Consider the following 16,092-nt stretch of genomic DNA (forward strand, 5'->3'; position numbering starts at 1 on the left):
ACACACACTTAATACGTGCACGCACCCACACGCACATGCACTGCTTTGCGTTCTGAGATGCTGTGTGTGGAATTCAAGACACATCCATCTGATCTGATGAACTATACATCAGTGGTTTTCAACCCTTTTCATATCAAGGTCCATTATTTATTCGGCATTTGAGCCACGGACCACCATATGATGAGATTTAGCCTCTCAGACGCAAAACTTTGAATATTTTGTTATCGTTGGATAACATGTTGTCCACAATTCCATGCTGTATAGTGAATGCAAGGTATGCTGTCACGCCTACCGGCGCCCTGCATCAAGTGTGTTGGTGTTTGAGTGTTTAGTGCACAGTGCTAGAGCTCTTTCAGTTCGCCAAATGGGATTTATTAAGCCTACTTGAGTAAGCTACTTGTGTGAAATACAACAAATAGGCTTCTCACCATAAACAAGGTCAGAATAAAGGGGATAAAATAGATAATGGACTAACGTAACGTTTCACCGGCGCATTCCTCTCACTGCTGCCTCCTCTGAGTGTGACTCTCTCTCTCTCTCTCTCTCTCTCTCTCTCTCTCTCTCTCGCTCTCACTCTCTCTCGCTCTCGCTCTCTCTCTATTATGGATATATAACCATATTCTCTCCCTCTCTCTCTCTCATATCTCACACACATCGTTATACGTTTGCATTAGTGACTGTCAAAGGTTTCAGAAGAAACCCTAAATACAAAGGGAAGACATCATTGCAATACCAATGTGGAGATCTAATGAAGTACTGTCACCTCATAAACATGAAAAACTGGAAAAAATACAAAATTCATGGCATCCATCTGGTTATCAACTCTTCCATCATTTAGCTGGGGACCACCTGGAACCCCCTCAAGGACCACTGGTGGCCCCCAGACCTCTGGTCGAGAACCACTGACCTACATTATGGACTGCACATGTAGGGAGATGGCAATTTAGGTCTCTTTTCCCCCCCTTAATTTAGTCAAGCCAATTATTTGTACCTAACCAAGATTCAAACGCCACAGCTGTTGTAGTTGTATCCTATACTGCCTCACCTGCCAGTGAGGAGCCCCCACTGGGAGGACGTATTGTTGTATCCTACTGACTCACCTGCCAGTGAGGAGCCCCCACTGGGAGGACATATTGTTGTATCCTACTGGCTCACCTGCCAGTGAGGAGCCCCCACTGGGAGGACATATTGTTGTATCCTACTGACTCACCTGCCAGTGAGGAGCCCCCACTGGGAGGACATATTGTTGTATCCTACTGGCTCACCTGCCAGTGAGGAGCTCCCACTGGGAGGACATATTGTTGTATCCTACTGGCTCACCTGCCAGTGAGGAGCCCCCACTGGGAGGACATATTGTTGTATCCTACTGGCTCACCTGCCAGTGAGGAGCCCCCATTGGGAGGACGTATAGCTCCTCTGTCCCACTCCATCCTGCTCAACATTCCCCACTGACAGGTGTCTCTCTCTCTCTCTCTCTCGCTCTCTCTCTCTCTCTCTCTCTCTCTCTCTCTCTCTCTCTCTCTCTCTCTCTCTCTCTCTCTCTCTTTCTCTGTCTCTCTCTCTCTCTCTCTCTCTGTCTCCTGCTCTTTCAAATGGTCAGTCAGTCTAAACGTCTCTCACACACACACACACACACACACACACACACACACACACACACACACACACACACACACCCTCTCTCTCTCTCTCCCCCAGCTGTTTCTCATTACGGCGGAGGTCGAAGGCCAGAATCACTCCGTTCCATGTTGCCACTAATTAAGTCCTGATGGTGTTTCTATTGGATGGATTAACATTTCCCTGAACAATCCCTAATTCACACACACTTCAGCCCTGCATGTGTAACACTACAGCACTCTGCAGAACTTCGTGCAGGGCAGCAGGGCTTAAAGATCAGACAGCGATTCACACCCCAGGGTGCTAGAGGTCAGAGGTCATGCACTGTGTGTGGTCTTATCATGAATTACCGTATGCTCATGTTAACAGTGGTGGATCATGGTCAACTAAGTACAATTTTGGTAACATGGTAACTACTGTAAGTACTGTACAATTTTGAGTTTTTTACTTTACTGGAGAATTTCCAATTGTCAGTATTTTTACTTCTACTCCACTACATCTCAGAGGCAAATATTGTACTTTTACTCCGCTACGTTTATTCGGTCCATTTTTTTCTCTTCATGTTACACCCAGTGACAGCAATAAATAAAATGCTTTCTCTCTGGAGAATTGAAATGAGTGACCGACGAAGCGAGTTTGTAACATTCTGTCCCAGTTGGTTTCTAGAGAAGAAGTGCTTTTGGTCCTTTGGGTTGGTCCTTGATGCATGCATGGAGTACCGTCCAGAGGGGATGTGAGCACTACTCTCCAGCTCCCAGTCTCTCCTCCGAGGTGTGGCGTGCGTGCAGCAGGGTTCCGTATGAATGGAGACACTGTATATAGGGTGTTTCTGGTTTCTATTCCGAGGCTGCGTTACGTCACTCCTCCTCACGCCCCGTAGCTTAATTCGGTTCAGTCAGACATTTGCTTCGTCCAAGATAAACCGTTTATTCCAGTGGCGTTGTGTTGAATGTGGCCCTGCTCCTGTGGAGCTCAGTCATCCGTCCGCGACGGACTCGGATTAGAACCGCTGCTACTTAACATGGAAAGGAGCCAGCTGTGGTAGCTCTGTCCTCCCAGTACGGACGGAAGCCTCCTGGGCGTCTCCCCAGGGAGGTCCTCCATGTGATCCAGCTGGGTGCATGGAGAGACCACGGGGCAGACCGAGGACCAGATGGGGGCATTATAGTTATACAGTTTATATCTCCATGTTGCCTGGATGTACTGTATATGCCTCCCAGTTTGAAGTAGCTAATGTGGCCACTTGGGAAGTCTGAGATTACCTCCGCGACCTGACTCCGGAGTCCGGATAAGTGGTAGAAGATGGATGGATTGACGGACTTACAGTATACAAATAGACCTGTATCATATCTTTGCAGTAGGCCAGTGGTTTTCAACCCCAATTTTCATATCAAGGCCCATTATTTATTTGGCATTTGAGCCATGCACGGACCATGAGATTTAGCCTCTCCTCCTCTCATTTTGTCTTGTTGGATAACATTTTGTCCACAATTCCATGCTGTATTGATACCATAACAATTCTTCTTTATCTACATTCTCTAATTGTGTACACAAGGCTCCATTTGGTTTAATTTTACACTCTCAAGAGTCCATCGACCGATTGTCAAAAGATTTACCCTTAGTTTTAGTCTCATCATATAGCTTAGTTTTTTATTTCGTTTTTATTTCATTTTCGTGGTAAATCAACACTAATGCCAACCTGTGCCCCCCCTTCCCCCCCTCCATGAAGGCGTTCTGAGATGTTGCCTCACTGCTGCCTCCTGCTGTTGCTCTGCATGGCGCGGCTGCTGCCCGGCCCGGCCTCGGCGCTGCCCTTCGAGCAGAGAGGATTCTGGGACTTCGCCATGGACAGCATGGACGCCGACGGGCCGACGACGACGTTGATGATGCGCGACGAGGAGGAAGGCTCGGCCGTGTCGGAGGAGCTGCCGCTGCCCCCCCGCCCTGGGGTGCCCGTGTGCCCCTTCGGCTGCCACTGCCAGCTACGAGTGGTCCAGTGCTCTGACCTGGGTGAGAGAGAGAGAGAGAGAGAGAGAGAGTGTGTGTGTGTGTGTGTGTGTGTGTGTGTGTGTGTGTGTGTGATGTCATGTGTGTGAGTAAATTTACATGCATTTATACATGGTAGGCAGAATGCTCGTCTTAAAACTCACCCTAATTGTTTTCCGCTGACCTCACGCCGACCGCTCTGTGGGGTGGTTCTTGTATTCTCTCTATTTGTTTTACTGAGAAAGGTTAGAAATATAAGTTTAGGGTTATACTGTAGCCATCGTTTTACTGGGGTTAAGTTAAGGAATAGGGTTAGGTTTTGGCACCGTTTTGCAGAGGTTAAGGTTAGGAATAAGGTTACAGTATGTTTAACCGTTTAGGCTGAGGTTTACTGAGGTTACGCTTAGGAATACCAGGCAGAGCAGTTCCGCCGGCTGTAGTGTACGCCCGAGGCGAATGTGTTTTGAGGCGAGCGTTCTGGTATTCGTAGCCATTATAGTAGTAGTAAGAGACACCTTTTTGAGCTACTACCCCTGGTTCGGCAGCATTCTCAAACCTAAGACACTTTTGGGGGCGTGGCACTTCCTCATTTGAAGACCGGAAGTGGTTTTTCAGCATTCTCAGCCCGAGGGCACTATGGGGGCGTGGCCTAACCCATATTGATGACGTCATCAGATTTTTTCTGTTTGATGGCACTTTCAGTTTTGATAGGTGCAACTACTATTGTTAGAATTAGTTTCACTTGCAGCTTCCGCTTCCAACTTCTTCATTTTGGTGGAGACAACTGTTTCACAATCAAACTGATAGACTATATCTAACTGATTGTGTAAGTGTGTGTCAACAGTTCCTATTTTAGTTCCTCGTTTTCTCAATTACTGTTCTCATCTATACCTCGCATTCGAACTGGCCAATTGAATCTGTGTGTGTGAATATGATACTTCCTCTTATGTGTTGGGGGCCGTTTGTAGCCCACAAACAGTATGTATGGGGGTGTGTGTGTGCAGCGGCGCAACACGGACCGAACGCTAGGGGGGGACATATAGCCGAAAAATCCGTCCCCCCGGTCCCCCCCACCACCCTAGGAGAGGGGGGGATGGGGGGGTCTAACCACAAACGTGGGGTTATGGTTAGGGTTTGGGGTCGAACTACAGAGAGGTTGTTCCAGTGACTCAATGTACATACAAAACTGCGTTTTGGCACAGTTATTATTATTATTATGAATTACCTGGCTGTGATTCCTCCTCCTCCCCATTTGTCTCAAAACGTAAAAGTTTAACCACATTATCAGCAGCGCCTCGAACAGGTCAAAACTCACTGACCATCTGATCTGTAAGTTAGCCTATCCCAGGGGTCCTCAACTAGAAATGATGAAGGTCCACAAATATTTTTTTGAATAAGACCGAGGTCCGGTCCCATGCGCGGCATCCATCGGAGAGCGGGGCTCTATGCCCGTTTAGTATGGTCAAGCCAAGCTTATACAAATCAGATCGCCTTCCACCCAACCAATAATGGGGTGCAGAGTGCAGGCCCGGAGTGGAACTCCAAATCAGGCCGGGAGTTATACGCCCTGGCAGGCCACACTGCGCGCGCGCATAGCGCGCGCCAGAATTTTGGGGGCCCTTGGGGGACATTTTGGGGGCCTTTGCAGCAATTTCACATGAGAAATGTACCATCAGATGTTATTTATATTATTAACTAAAAAAAAAAAAAAACGGTCGCGGACCGCGGTCCGCCAGTTGAGTACCCCTGGCCTATCCTATAAAATGTACAACACCTGGGAGGTTTTCAGGAGAGGATGTTTTAATGTAGTTTAGTTCAACCCATGCAACTCGAGAGGAAAGAAAAACCTGCAGCGCCTTACCTGGTCTTGACAGTTAATAGCGGCGTCGATCTCCTCCTTTCCCCAAATCCCCCAAAATAATAATATAATTCCCAAAGTGGGGTCCGGGGACCCCCAGAGGTACAACTACATGATAGTTTGTGGCATGTCATGTGGACGCTCTCAGTTTTTTTAATTAACATTGATTATCAATTGGAGTCCCACCGCTAGAAATGGTTAAAATAGGGTCCGTCCGAGCTGTATAAATCTTCTCTTATGGGGGTCCTTCTCTTCTCTTCAAATGGGGGGGGTCCGCAGGCTAATACGTGTCCATTTGGGGGTCCTTGACATGAAAAGGATAAAGTAAATCCATTCATCTATTGATCGTCTGACGGTGCCAAAGTGGTGCGTGACACCAAAAGTGGTGTCCTATTGAATTCTGTTCCTGTATTATTAGAATCATTACAGAGTGCAAAGCACATTGGGTCACTGATTGCGGTGTAACAACTCCCAACTTCCGAAAGTTGAGAGAACGGGCCAAACCATTTTGGGATTTAAACAGGGGTGGATCAAATATATGCTTCAAAATATATCGCGTTTATGAACGCAGGATTTCAAAAGTATTACTCCTAAGATAACTTTGGAGCCAGGGGGGGACCCCCCCAGCCAGGGGGGACCCACTAACACATCTGGGGGGGACCAATGTGAGGCTGGCAGGGGACGAAACCCCTCCGTCCCCTACCCTATTGCGCCCCTGTGTGTGTGTGTGTGTGTGTGTGTGTGAGTGGGTGTGTGTGTGGGGACAGGACTACGTCTGCAAGGGAAGCTTGCATGCCTCCAGTCAGCTGAGCACTATGTGTCCCCCTCAATACTAAACTCATAGAAGTACATTTTCACAGTAAAGGCATGTGCCGACAACCAAACTGAACCTATCAATATGGTATCCCATTAATCATGACCCTCTCTGTCTGCCTTCATTGGTTTGCTTTTCGGCATGCCTGTATCAACTATGATCCTATGAGCTCTGTAAATCAGAGAGTTAAATCACTAAAAGACGATTGAATGCTGAGTGATTCCAGACATTTATACTTTACAAATGAATCGGGAAAGGTCTGATGTGTTAGTAAACACATGAATATAGTGCTTTTGTATCCATGATTTACTATCGATGTCGGTAATATGAAGTAATGTTTGCTGTGAATAAGTTCATGTGTGGCATATATTCTATACATTTATGGATGGTTTGGACTCAAGCACTGAGACACATTATGTTTCGAGTGTGTGTGTGTGTGTGTGTGTGTGTGTGTGTGTGTGTGTGTGTGTGTGTGTGTGTGTGTTTGAGTGTGTGTGTGTATCATAGGCATATCCCATAGTTCCTTTTTCCCTTTTTCTTCCAATTTAGTAATTCTGCCAATTCCAAGTCCCCTTATACCGCTGTCCCTTGTCGCTGTGATGCCGACAGTCTGTGTCTGTTCACCTGACAGCAAGGATAAAATAATTGAGGAGGTAGAGCTGGAAATACTAAAGCTGAGCCTTGCGTGTACGTGGCTACTTGCTAGAGAACGAAGGCCCTCTTTGTCCATTATCTAACAGTGGAATTCCTCCTCAGATCACGCCGGTGTGTATTTTGATAAAGAAAGTCATCTCTTTGAGGAATTTGACGTTGTTGACTTGGTTTTGTGTGTGGACACAGGGTGCAAGACTAAGAGGGAGAGGGAGAGAGAGGGGGGAGGAAAACAAGAGAAAGGGGAGAAAATGAGCTGAAATAAGTGTAAAAGAAAGATGGATGGTGAGAAAAAGGCAAGAGGGAGAAAGAGATGGATGAGAATGGAAGGGTAATGGAACTAATGCAAGAAGAGACACTTCGATCGGGTGGAGGTGAAAGGTTAGTGACTTCCTCGCTGGCCTTAAGGAGAACTCGCTTCATGCTGTTCTTGGAATGACAACAACGGTTATCGGGGAGGGAGGAGGATGAAGGGAAGGAGGAACGGAGAAAAACTAAGCATACTTTAAATGCTTAGTATTAGGTATAAAGTACAGCAGCCCTGTGTTCATAAAACAGAAAGATTGGGTATTGGGTAAGACTGACGTTATGTATCTTTCAGGACCTTTCACTGCTTCGTCTCAACCATTGCTCTATGGCTCTGGTCTCAGCCACCGCGGTGGTTATTTTGACATTCCGATTATTATTTTTTGGAATGTTGCCACTACTGTTGAGCAGCCATAAACTACACAGGTTCATCCCGATGTTCTGGGCATCTTTGTAATGTTAGTGTTAGTAAAAAGCAGGTAAAAGAGTAACGTTTGAGGCAGACTAACATCAGTCACTCTATCCATTCACTGTAGTAGAAGAGGTGCAGGTTTACCCTGCAGCTATCTCGGCTCCGCCTACAGGAAATGCGTAAGCTGCGACCATGGGACCCGTTTCTGAATTCGTCTATATACACACTTCCACTCGGTTTGAGCATAGATATATAAATAATAGAGACGCAATGCAATGCAAGTGGATGGGAGGGGATTTCCGGTGCCATCTCTATTATTTATATATCTATGCTAAAACCAAGTGGAAGTGTGTAGGACGAGTGGTGAGGAGCTAGTTTCAAAAAGGGGGTAGGGGTCATCACCATGCTGGATTTTTGGTGGACATTTTTGTCAAAATTGCCCGGCATGAGAATCTAAGGGGTGGCAGGAGGATGAAGCGATGGAGGAATGGAGGCGAGGAGCCAAACTGTTCTCTGTAGATGTTCAGATATGGAGGTATCCTGACCTCCGGCAGCACCGAGGGTCATAAGCAATTTGGAAGAATCGATAAATCAGGCACAAATTATGAAAACAGTATCAGTTTAAATTGTTTTATTTGAACCGAAAATCCGCGTACAAATGATATTCAATAATATTATATTCAACAGTTTAATATCCTGTTGCCAATTTGACGAACTGAAGAAAAATGAACGCTGTGCATGACGTTTATCTAGTAGTTATTTATACATGCAAATAAATTTGTAATAGTGAATTCACTGAATCATCTATAAATACCCATAAATCAATGGTCCCAGCCTTAGATAAGAAAATAATTAAGGGTGCGTTCGGATATGCACTGGGCGTGGTTTTCTGGAGCCACTGAAAAATTGCCCATTCATTTTTTTCTATAGAGATTTACACAAATATTTATATCCATTACTTTAAGTCTAGAATCAAGCCATCCAGGATCCTGGTGAGTCATGACCATAAAACCTTTGATTCTGTGAAAATTTTTTTTTTAAAAACACTAAACAAAGGGTATTTATTAAATGTAGTATATCATATAATTAAATATTGAAATGTAATTTTTTCTACAGAATCAAAGGTTTTATGATCATTCATGGTTCACCAGAATCCTGCATGGCTTGATTCTAGGCTTAGAATAATTGACATGGATTTTTTTTGTAAATCTCTGTGGTAAAAATTAATTGGAGAGTTTTCAGTGGGTCTAGAAAACCACGCCCACTGCTATCTATAGTGTTCATGCCACTTACTCCGATCTTGCACTTACTTATACAGTAAGTAAGTTACACATGATAAGTTGTAAATTATAAATGGTATCATTATCAGCTCTTCTGCACACTGCAAACTTAGGCCCGGGTTCCTCTGTTCCTTCGCTCAGTCAGCAGGTCTGCTGACTGAGCGGAGGATTTGGTATTTTGAAGATTTATTGCTTCATGTGAAGCGTTCTAGGCCTTCTATAATCAAGGGTTGATTGTATGCACCCACAAACAGACTGCTGGCATCATGGAATTCTTTTAAAATATGCATCTTACACAAGGCGTGGCCATCGGTGCACGTACTGTACGTACAGTGCACAGACAGATGTTGTGTGCTGCTCATGCGTAGGATCACACAAAGTCAGACTCTTAAAACCTGCCTACAGGTTTTTGGTTAAATTATAGAGCTGTTTCTTGACAGTCTATGTATCAACAAAGCCTAAGACACTGCTCATTAACTTACAATATAAATTATCTTTTTTTTCTTCTTTTAATTGTTTTAGGGCTTCTTGTCTCAATGTACATCCATAACACTGTATAATTGCATATGCATCACTTTGCATCTACAGGTGATACAGTAAAAGTACAATATTTGCCTCTGAAATGTAGTGCAGTAGAAGTAAAAGTAGAGAAACTTTGACATACTCAAGTAAAGTACAAATACGTCTAAAGTACAGTACTTATAAGTAAACGTACTTTCCACCCCTGTTGTACAGTATAGCTATAGCCTGCATGTACATCATTCAATGGTGTTTATGGTAACAAGCATTCCTCACATTTATATACACTGTAACTCACACTACTTTCAGCCTGGCATCTCCATTTCAGGAATGTCATTATAGCGAACCTCCTCTGAAGTTCTCGGAGATTTCTGAAAGTGCATCAAATTTGCCTTTATAAGTGGCTAATAAGCCCTGTCTGTGTTTTTAGACATAATACTGTAAGTTTTGTTGAATCATCATTTTACAAGCTGCTTCTATGTTTCCTGTCCCAGACTTCCACGGCGGGTAAATGTGGAAGCGTATAATTTGCGAGATGTCAGTGCTTATTTAGAACAGATGTATTCTGGATGTGGCGTCTGTCTTGCTTCGGCGTGCGTCCCGTCGCGCATGATGTCGAGTATTTGCGTTGAGCGGTATTTAGGGGGCACCGGGGTTTTAGGGGGTGCTAGTTTTGTCAGCTGGCGGTAAGTACATGGGGATTTGGGGGCAGACGTGAGTGAATCGTTGCGGTTTGGGGTTTTACGGCGATGGGGAAAGGAAAGCGAGGGGGGGGTGTTTGCGTTCAGAGGATTCGATTCTCATGCTGGGCATTGGTGAAAGCTTTGGCCCAGTCTGTGGGTGTTAAGTGTGATGTATGGGGCACAAATGTGAGGGTTTGTTTCTGGCATATTAAAGACTAGAGGTGTGGAATGTAAATATTTTTCACTGCAGAGAGAAAGGTATTTACAGTACAGTACCTCCAGGTCACTTGCACCGTGTTTTGAATAATCATAAGCGGTATTAGTGCTTGTAGTGTCTGTAAGGTAATAATACACCTTCGCTGACCGGAGTACCCCAGGGTTCTATACTAGGACTCCTCCTTTTTTCCTCTACACCAACTCTTCGGCGAATGTCGAATGACGATTCGAATGATCTTCTTACTTTCTGTTTTAATGTGTATAATATGAAAACATTTAAGGAAGTAGGCAAGACAAATGAGCCTGGATTGTTGATAGAAAGTTGACATTCCATAATACATATACCGGTATACCTAATCTGATTAAGATTGATTTATATGCAGTCACGCTGTTGTGAAATGACACTGATGTTGTGCCTAACTTCTAATACAATATTAATGAAAAAAGAAAAGAAAGAAAGTGCAGCCCATTTCACGTCAATTCAAAGGTGATATCTTTGCTGCTGTGGTGAAGGATACTGGACAAGTCTATGAGGGCCCTGCCACACAGCACCAGGGGCAGGGAGTGACATCAGAAGTGAGCGACGTGGCGATGTGAGCCTAACATCAGGGATAGGTTTGGGAGCCAGAAGGGAGACGAGACTGGGACGTGTGGAGCGTTGAGCCTACCATCAGGGAGAGGTGCTGAAGGGTTTGATCCTGCCTGATGACATGGATTGAAGGGTGTGGGTCGGCCAAAGCAGAGTCATAATATCTAAACATAAGTCTCAGATATACAGCTCTGGCTAGAAAGCTTTGAGTCAGACATGGTCAGTGGAAGACTAGGTCCCATGTCGTGGGGGCGACTGGCAGGCACGCAGGCAGGGTTGAATCATGGCTGTGGTCCCTGGGGATCGTGTCCTGCCCTGCCCTGCCCTCATGGGGGTTCACTGTACCCAGCCTGTCTGGTCCGTGCAGCCAGGCCACATCTTCACTGTACCCTGGCCTGTCTGGTTCCTGCAGGCCACATCTTAGCACACAGCCCCATGATGTGGTCATGTTAATAACCAAGTGGGTTTTCATCCAGTGAGAGCTGCTGCTGCTGCTGGTTTCATTTTTCCAGACAGACACATTACTGGAACGGTGGCTCGCTGGAGCAACAGGTGCTCAGTGGTGGAAAGTAACTACGTTAATCTACTTAAGTACTGTACTTATGTACAATTTGAGGTATTTGTACTTTATTTGAGTATTTCAAATTTCCATTACTTTTACTTCTACTCCACTATAGGAAGTACTTTTAATACACTATACTTATTTGAAAACTTTAGTTACTAGTTACTGTGTAGATTTTGATACCATTACAAGCCATATAGACGGTAACCATTTCGGCCAATTGAAAATAGCCTACAAGCTCACATTGTGTGATTAGGGGGAGATTAATTGATTGATTGATTGATTGAATATTACAGTACTAGTATAGTCAAACACTTTGTCTAAAAGGATTACACCATCCTTGCGGTCTTGTTTCCATTGGGGTCCTATCCAATTCATCAAGAACTAACACAATAAATTAAATATAATCACAAATATAAAAGAATAAGAGGAAGCTATAGGGTTCAAGTGGTTAATTGTTGATTTAGTATCATTGCTGTCGGGTGGAAACTAGAAACCTCATACATGTACAGTATGTATGTCCAAAACCAAACCTCATACATGTACAGTATGTATGTCCAAAACCAAACCTCATACATGTACAGTATGTATGTCCAAAACCAAACCTCATACATGTACAGTATGTATGTCCAAAACCAAACCTCATACATGTACAGTATGTATGTCCAAAACCAAAAGTGTTCCCTTTTATTATGATTTGAAAAAAATAGTGAAAATAGCAGATCTACATGCTCACGTTTCACATTGCAACGTGTTATGAACTTGCAGATCTGCATTTGTACGACACTCTTTTTTTCCTATTACCGTACATTTTTGACCCACGATTTTTGTAACCCATTTCTTGGGCGCTACACTCCCTCTGCCAACCTGGGGAGAGCAACGGACTGACCTCATGCTTCCTTCAATGCATGAGGAGTGAGCAGGCCGCTTCTTTTCACCTGACAGGGTGGAGTTTCCGTTTGGACATAGCACGTGGAAGGAACACGTTATTCCAACCAGTTCCTGGCCAGGGGGAGGCAGTTTAGAGACCAGAATTACTGTATGTTTTTTGTGAGGGTACCTACCCTAGGCGACACGGGGAGAACATGCAAACTCCTGTGCTTGTATGATGAAGAATTAAATATGCACATACAAGGTTTCACTTTCTGCCCGACAGCGACAATATGGAACAAAATGGACCTACGTACAGTACACAGTCCAGAGCATTGATGTCATTGGTGACGTGTTAATTAACCCCACATGTGTTATAAAAAGTTATTAAAGTGTTTTTATCATAGGTGTTTTATGTAAACCATGCATAGTTGAATGGGAATAGTGACTTCACCACATATTAACACATAACACACATATGGTATACACTATTAACACACACTGTACAGTAACTTATAGCTCTATCACCTCATCTACACAGGCAAGGAGCAAGTGTTCCCACAGCGATATCCTGTGACAAACTGTCCTTATATGGAGCATTGGCCAATGCGTTGCGACGTAGCCTGAACCAATCGCGTGCGTGTGTGCGTGCACACATGGTGTTAGGGTTCTTCCTACGCCCGTTTTATTTGATGTGTGATTCTGTTAATGGCATTTAAGGGACATCGTTTGCGACTTCAGTCAAACCAAAACCAGCTGCGAAACATCTGGTGTCCCCATCTGTTGGGAGGCAATTGCGCGCGCGTGTGTGCGTGCGTGTGTGCGTGCGTGCGTGTGTGTGTGTGTGTGTGTGTGTGTGTGTGAGATAGAGACTAAACCGGAGCGATAGCCCCACCCCCCCGCTATTCGTTTAAATGGAAGTTGCTCAGTGGCGTTTTGAAGCACCCGGAAGAACCGTCTACTTTTCATTTTTTCGATTTGCAGAACTGCAAACGTGCTCAACGTTAAACCCCAGCTGCACGGGGTTTCCTCGTCATAACTCCACGGGTCCGCCTGCAGTCCCTCCTCTTACCACTAGGGCCGAGTGCTTCAACGTTGGAGAGCCTCACTGGGGCCTTGGTGTGCATGTGCGTGTGTGCCCATTTGCCCAACCTTCCCAAGTCTATGACTCATCAGTAATACCCCATACACGGGTTCCTTCCCTTTGATCTGAGTATTGGACAGTGATGGAAAAAGTTCTCCATTTGTTTTTCTTAAGTAAAAGTATCAACACTGCAGAAATACGTATTAATTATGCAGAATGTCCCCTTTTTAAGTTTTCAAATGTTTTAACATCTTTTGAAAACTAGCAGATCTACAAGCATCGCGACGCATTGTGATCTTGTAGATCGGCTATTTTCAAATGGCCGAAATGTATAGCGTATAAGTGGTTGTATGTTTTGAAATAATAATTAAAATGTACAAAGCAACTAGTAACTAATGTTTTCAAATATACTATATGTAGTGGGGTAAAAAGTACAATATTTTGGATATAGTGGAGAGGTATTGAGAATCAGAACTACCTCAAAATTATACTTAAATACAGTATGCGTAAATGTACTTCAATCACTTTCCACCACCACTCAGTGCTGGACCTCCATGGTTGTGTCTTCTGTCTTTGGCATTTTTTTCTATGTCTAAAACAACAAAGCAGGCTGAGGGTGCTTATTTCAAGCGTTTGCGTGTGTGGCAACGTGCGATTGCTTTTAATCCCTGGGCAGTTCTGATGGAGGGTTAAGAATAATACACAGCTGTTGGTTTGACAAGTTGGTGACTAAGATGTCCGACCTAGACCAAGTGGTTCCCAAACTTTTTAGTCCGTCACCCAAAAGAGAAATGTTATGTCTGCCCAGGACCCAAGCTAGTGAAAATAGCAGATCTGCAAGCCTCATTTGACTTCCTGAAATTACTGGGGGAAAAAAATCTTTGAATTAGTTTTTTTATTTCATGAAAAACAGATTTGTTTTGGGGGGGAATGTTTTTTGAAAATGTTTTGAAATAATAATACAATACAAATGTGAAAACACATACAAATGTGTCTGGACCCACAAAAGGGTCCCGACCCAGTGTTTGGGAACCAGTGTCCTAGACCGTAAACTACATAACTATACTGACCATGCATGAATACCGTACGGTCATCATGACGTCCGTTCACAATATGACAACAATTTCATTTTAAAACAACACAAACATCAAAACCATACATATACAAACACACAAATAGCTCAATCCCTACATTCCTCCAAACACTCAAAGAAACAAACAAAACCAAGGAACTGGGGTGTCACCCGATAGCAAAGTGGTTAGTGCACGATCCACACGGGCACCAAAAACCCCTTGATCAGCGATTATCCCTGGTTTGATTTCTAGCCGGCTGGACACCTTAATATAAATGATGTCATTCCGCTACTCTCTCCACATTTCTTTTGTCTCTCTCCACTCTCTGCTGTCAGTAAAGGCTTAGAAATGCCCCCCCCCCCCAAACAAACAAAAACAAAAACAAACACACAAACAAAAACAAAAACAAGTAACAAACAAAGAAAAATGATCAAATGCGACAATCATTTGCCAAGTTGGCAAAGGAAGTTGTGAGTGTAGTAATGAATGGAATAATGAAGGCTGAGCACAGATTGCCGACTCTGAACACGAACAGTCAGGAACACACCACGTCCTCAAGAGTTGACATACAGTAAAATAAAATAAAATATGAAACATAACTATCAACTGACCTCAGGTCATATAGCAATTACATTTTTGTTTTGTTTTAGTCATATTCTTTAGTATATTTTTAGTTTTGTTATATTTTAGTCATCTGAAATGTTTTAGTTTTAGTCTAGTTATGCACAGTTGATTTTGTCGTAAAAAAATATATTTTGGCGGGCCTTGATGGCGTCGTAAATGCTAAAACGCACGCATAGGCCTATAGCAGATCTACAAGCTTGTGAGCGTGTTGTGAGCTTGTAGATCTGCTATTTTCAGAGCACGAACCCCGAGGGTAACCAAACAAACTGGATCTCTTCTCCACTAGTCCCTTCCTAACATTTTAGTGTAGTTGTACATTATATTTAGTCATAGATTTAGTCATCATAGCTTAGTTTTATTTTGTTTTCGTCAGTGAGAAAGGTAGTCGACCAACATCTTTCGTCATAGTTTTAGTTAACAAAATCAACACTGTACTCTCGTCATTGTCACTGTCATTCATGTTGGCGTAAGTAGTTCATAAAGTAAATTCTATACGAGATTGCCATTATGCTTCGTGTGAAGGTCTGCCTCTACTATTTTGCCACAGAGAAGAGAGTTCTTTGGGCAATTGCTGAAGGTTTCGGATGCATTCTTATTGTTTTATTTTCCTTGGTTTCCAGGTCTGACCGAGGTTCCAGACAACATCCCTTCCGACACCAAGTTCCTGGACCTGCAGAACAACCGCATCACCGAGATCAAAGAGAACGACTTCAAAGGCCTCGCTAACCTCTACGTAAGACATGCTCTCCTCTGCTAAACACCCAGTTTAACCAGGTTTTAACCACTTATATACCATATCTGTGGGTCTCAAACATCTGCTAAACGCCCAGTTTAACCAGGTTTTAACCGCTTATATACCATATCTGGGGGTCCCCGGGCCCCACTTTGGGAACCACCGCCCTAAATGACATTGTTACTTTATAGCACCTCTTGTCATATTGACGGTAC

At 43.9% G+C, this 16,092-nt stretch overlaps 1 protein-coding gene across 1 annotated transcript in view; it reads left to right on the forward strand.

The window, feature by feature from the left end:
• bgnb (biglycan b) overlaps nucleotides 1–16,092 on the forward strand; it is a 39,566-nt gene that overhangs the window by 12,332 nt on the left and 11,142 nt on the right. Inside the window, exons 2-3 of the mRNA XM_083768369.1 lie at nucleotides 3,347–3,627; nucleotides 15,765–15,877. Coding sequence (XP_083624495.1) covers nucleotides 3,357–3,627; nucleotides 15,765–15,877 — 384 coding nt within the window. The 5' untranslated portion in view covers nucleotides 3,347–3,356. The remainder of the gene's footprint in view (nucleotides 1–3,346; nucleotides 3,628–15,764; nucleotides 15,878–16,092) is intronic.

The sequence above is a fragment of the Protomyctophum parallelum genome (genome assembly GCF_964188405.1).
Source record: "Protomyctophum parallelum genome assembly, chromosome: 7".
In the NCBI taxonomy this organism is placed as follows: domain Eukaryota; kingdom Metazoa; phylum Chordata; class Actinopteri; order Myctophiformes; family Myctophidae; genus Protomyctophum; species Protomyctophum parallelum.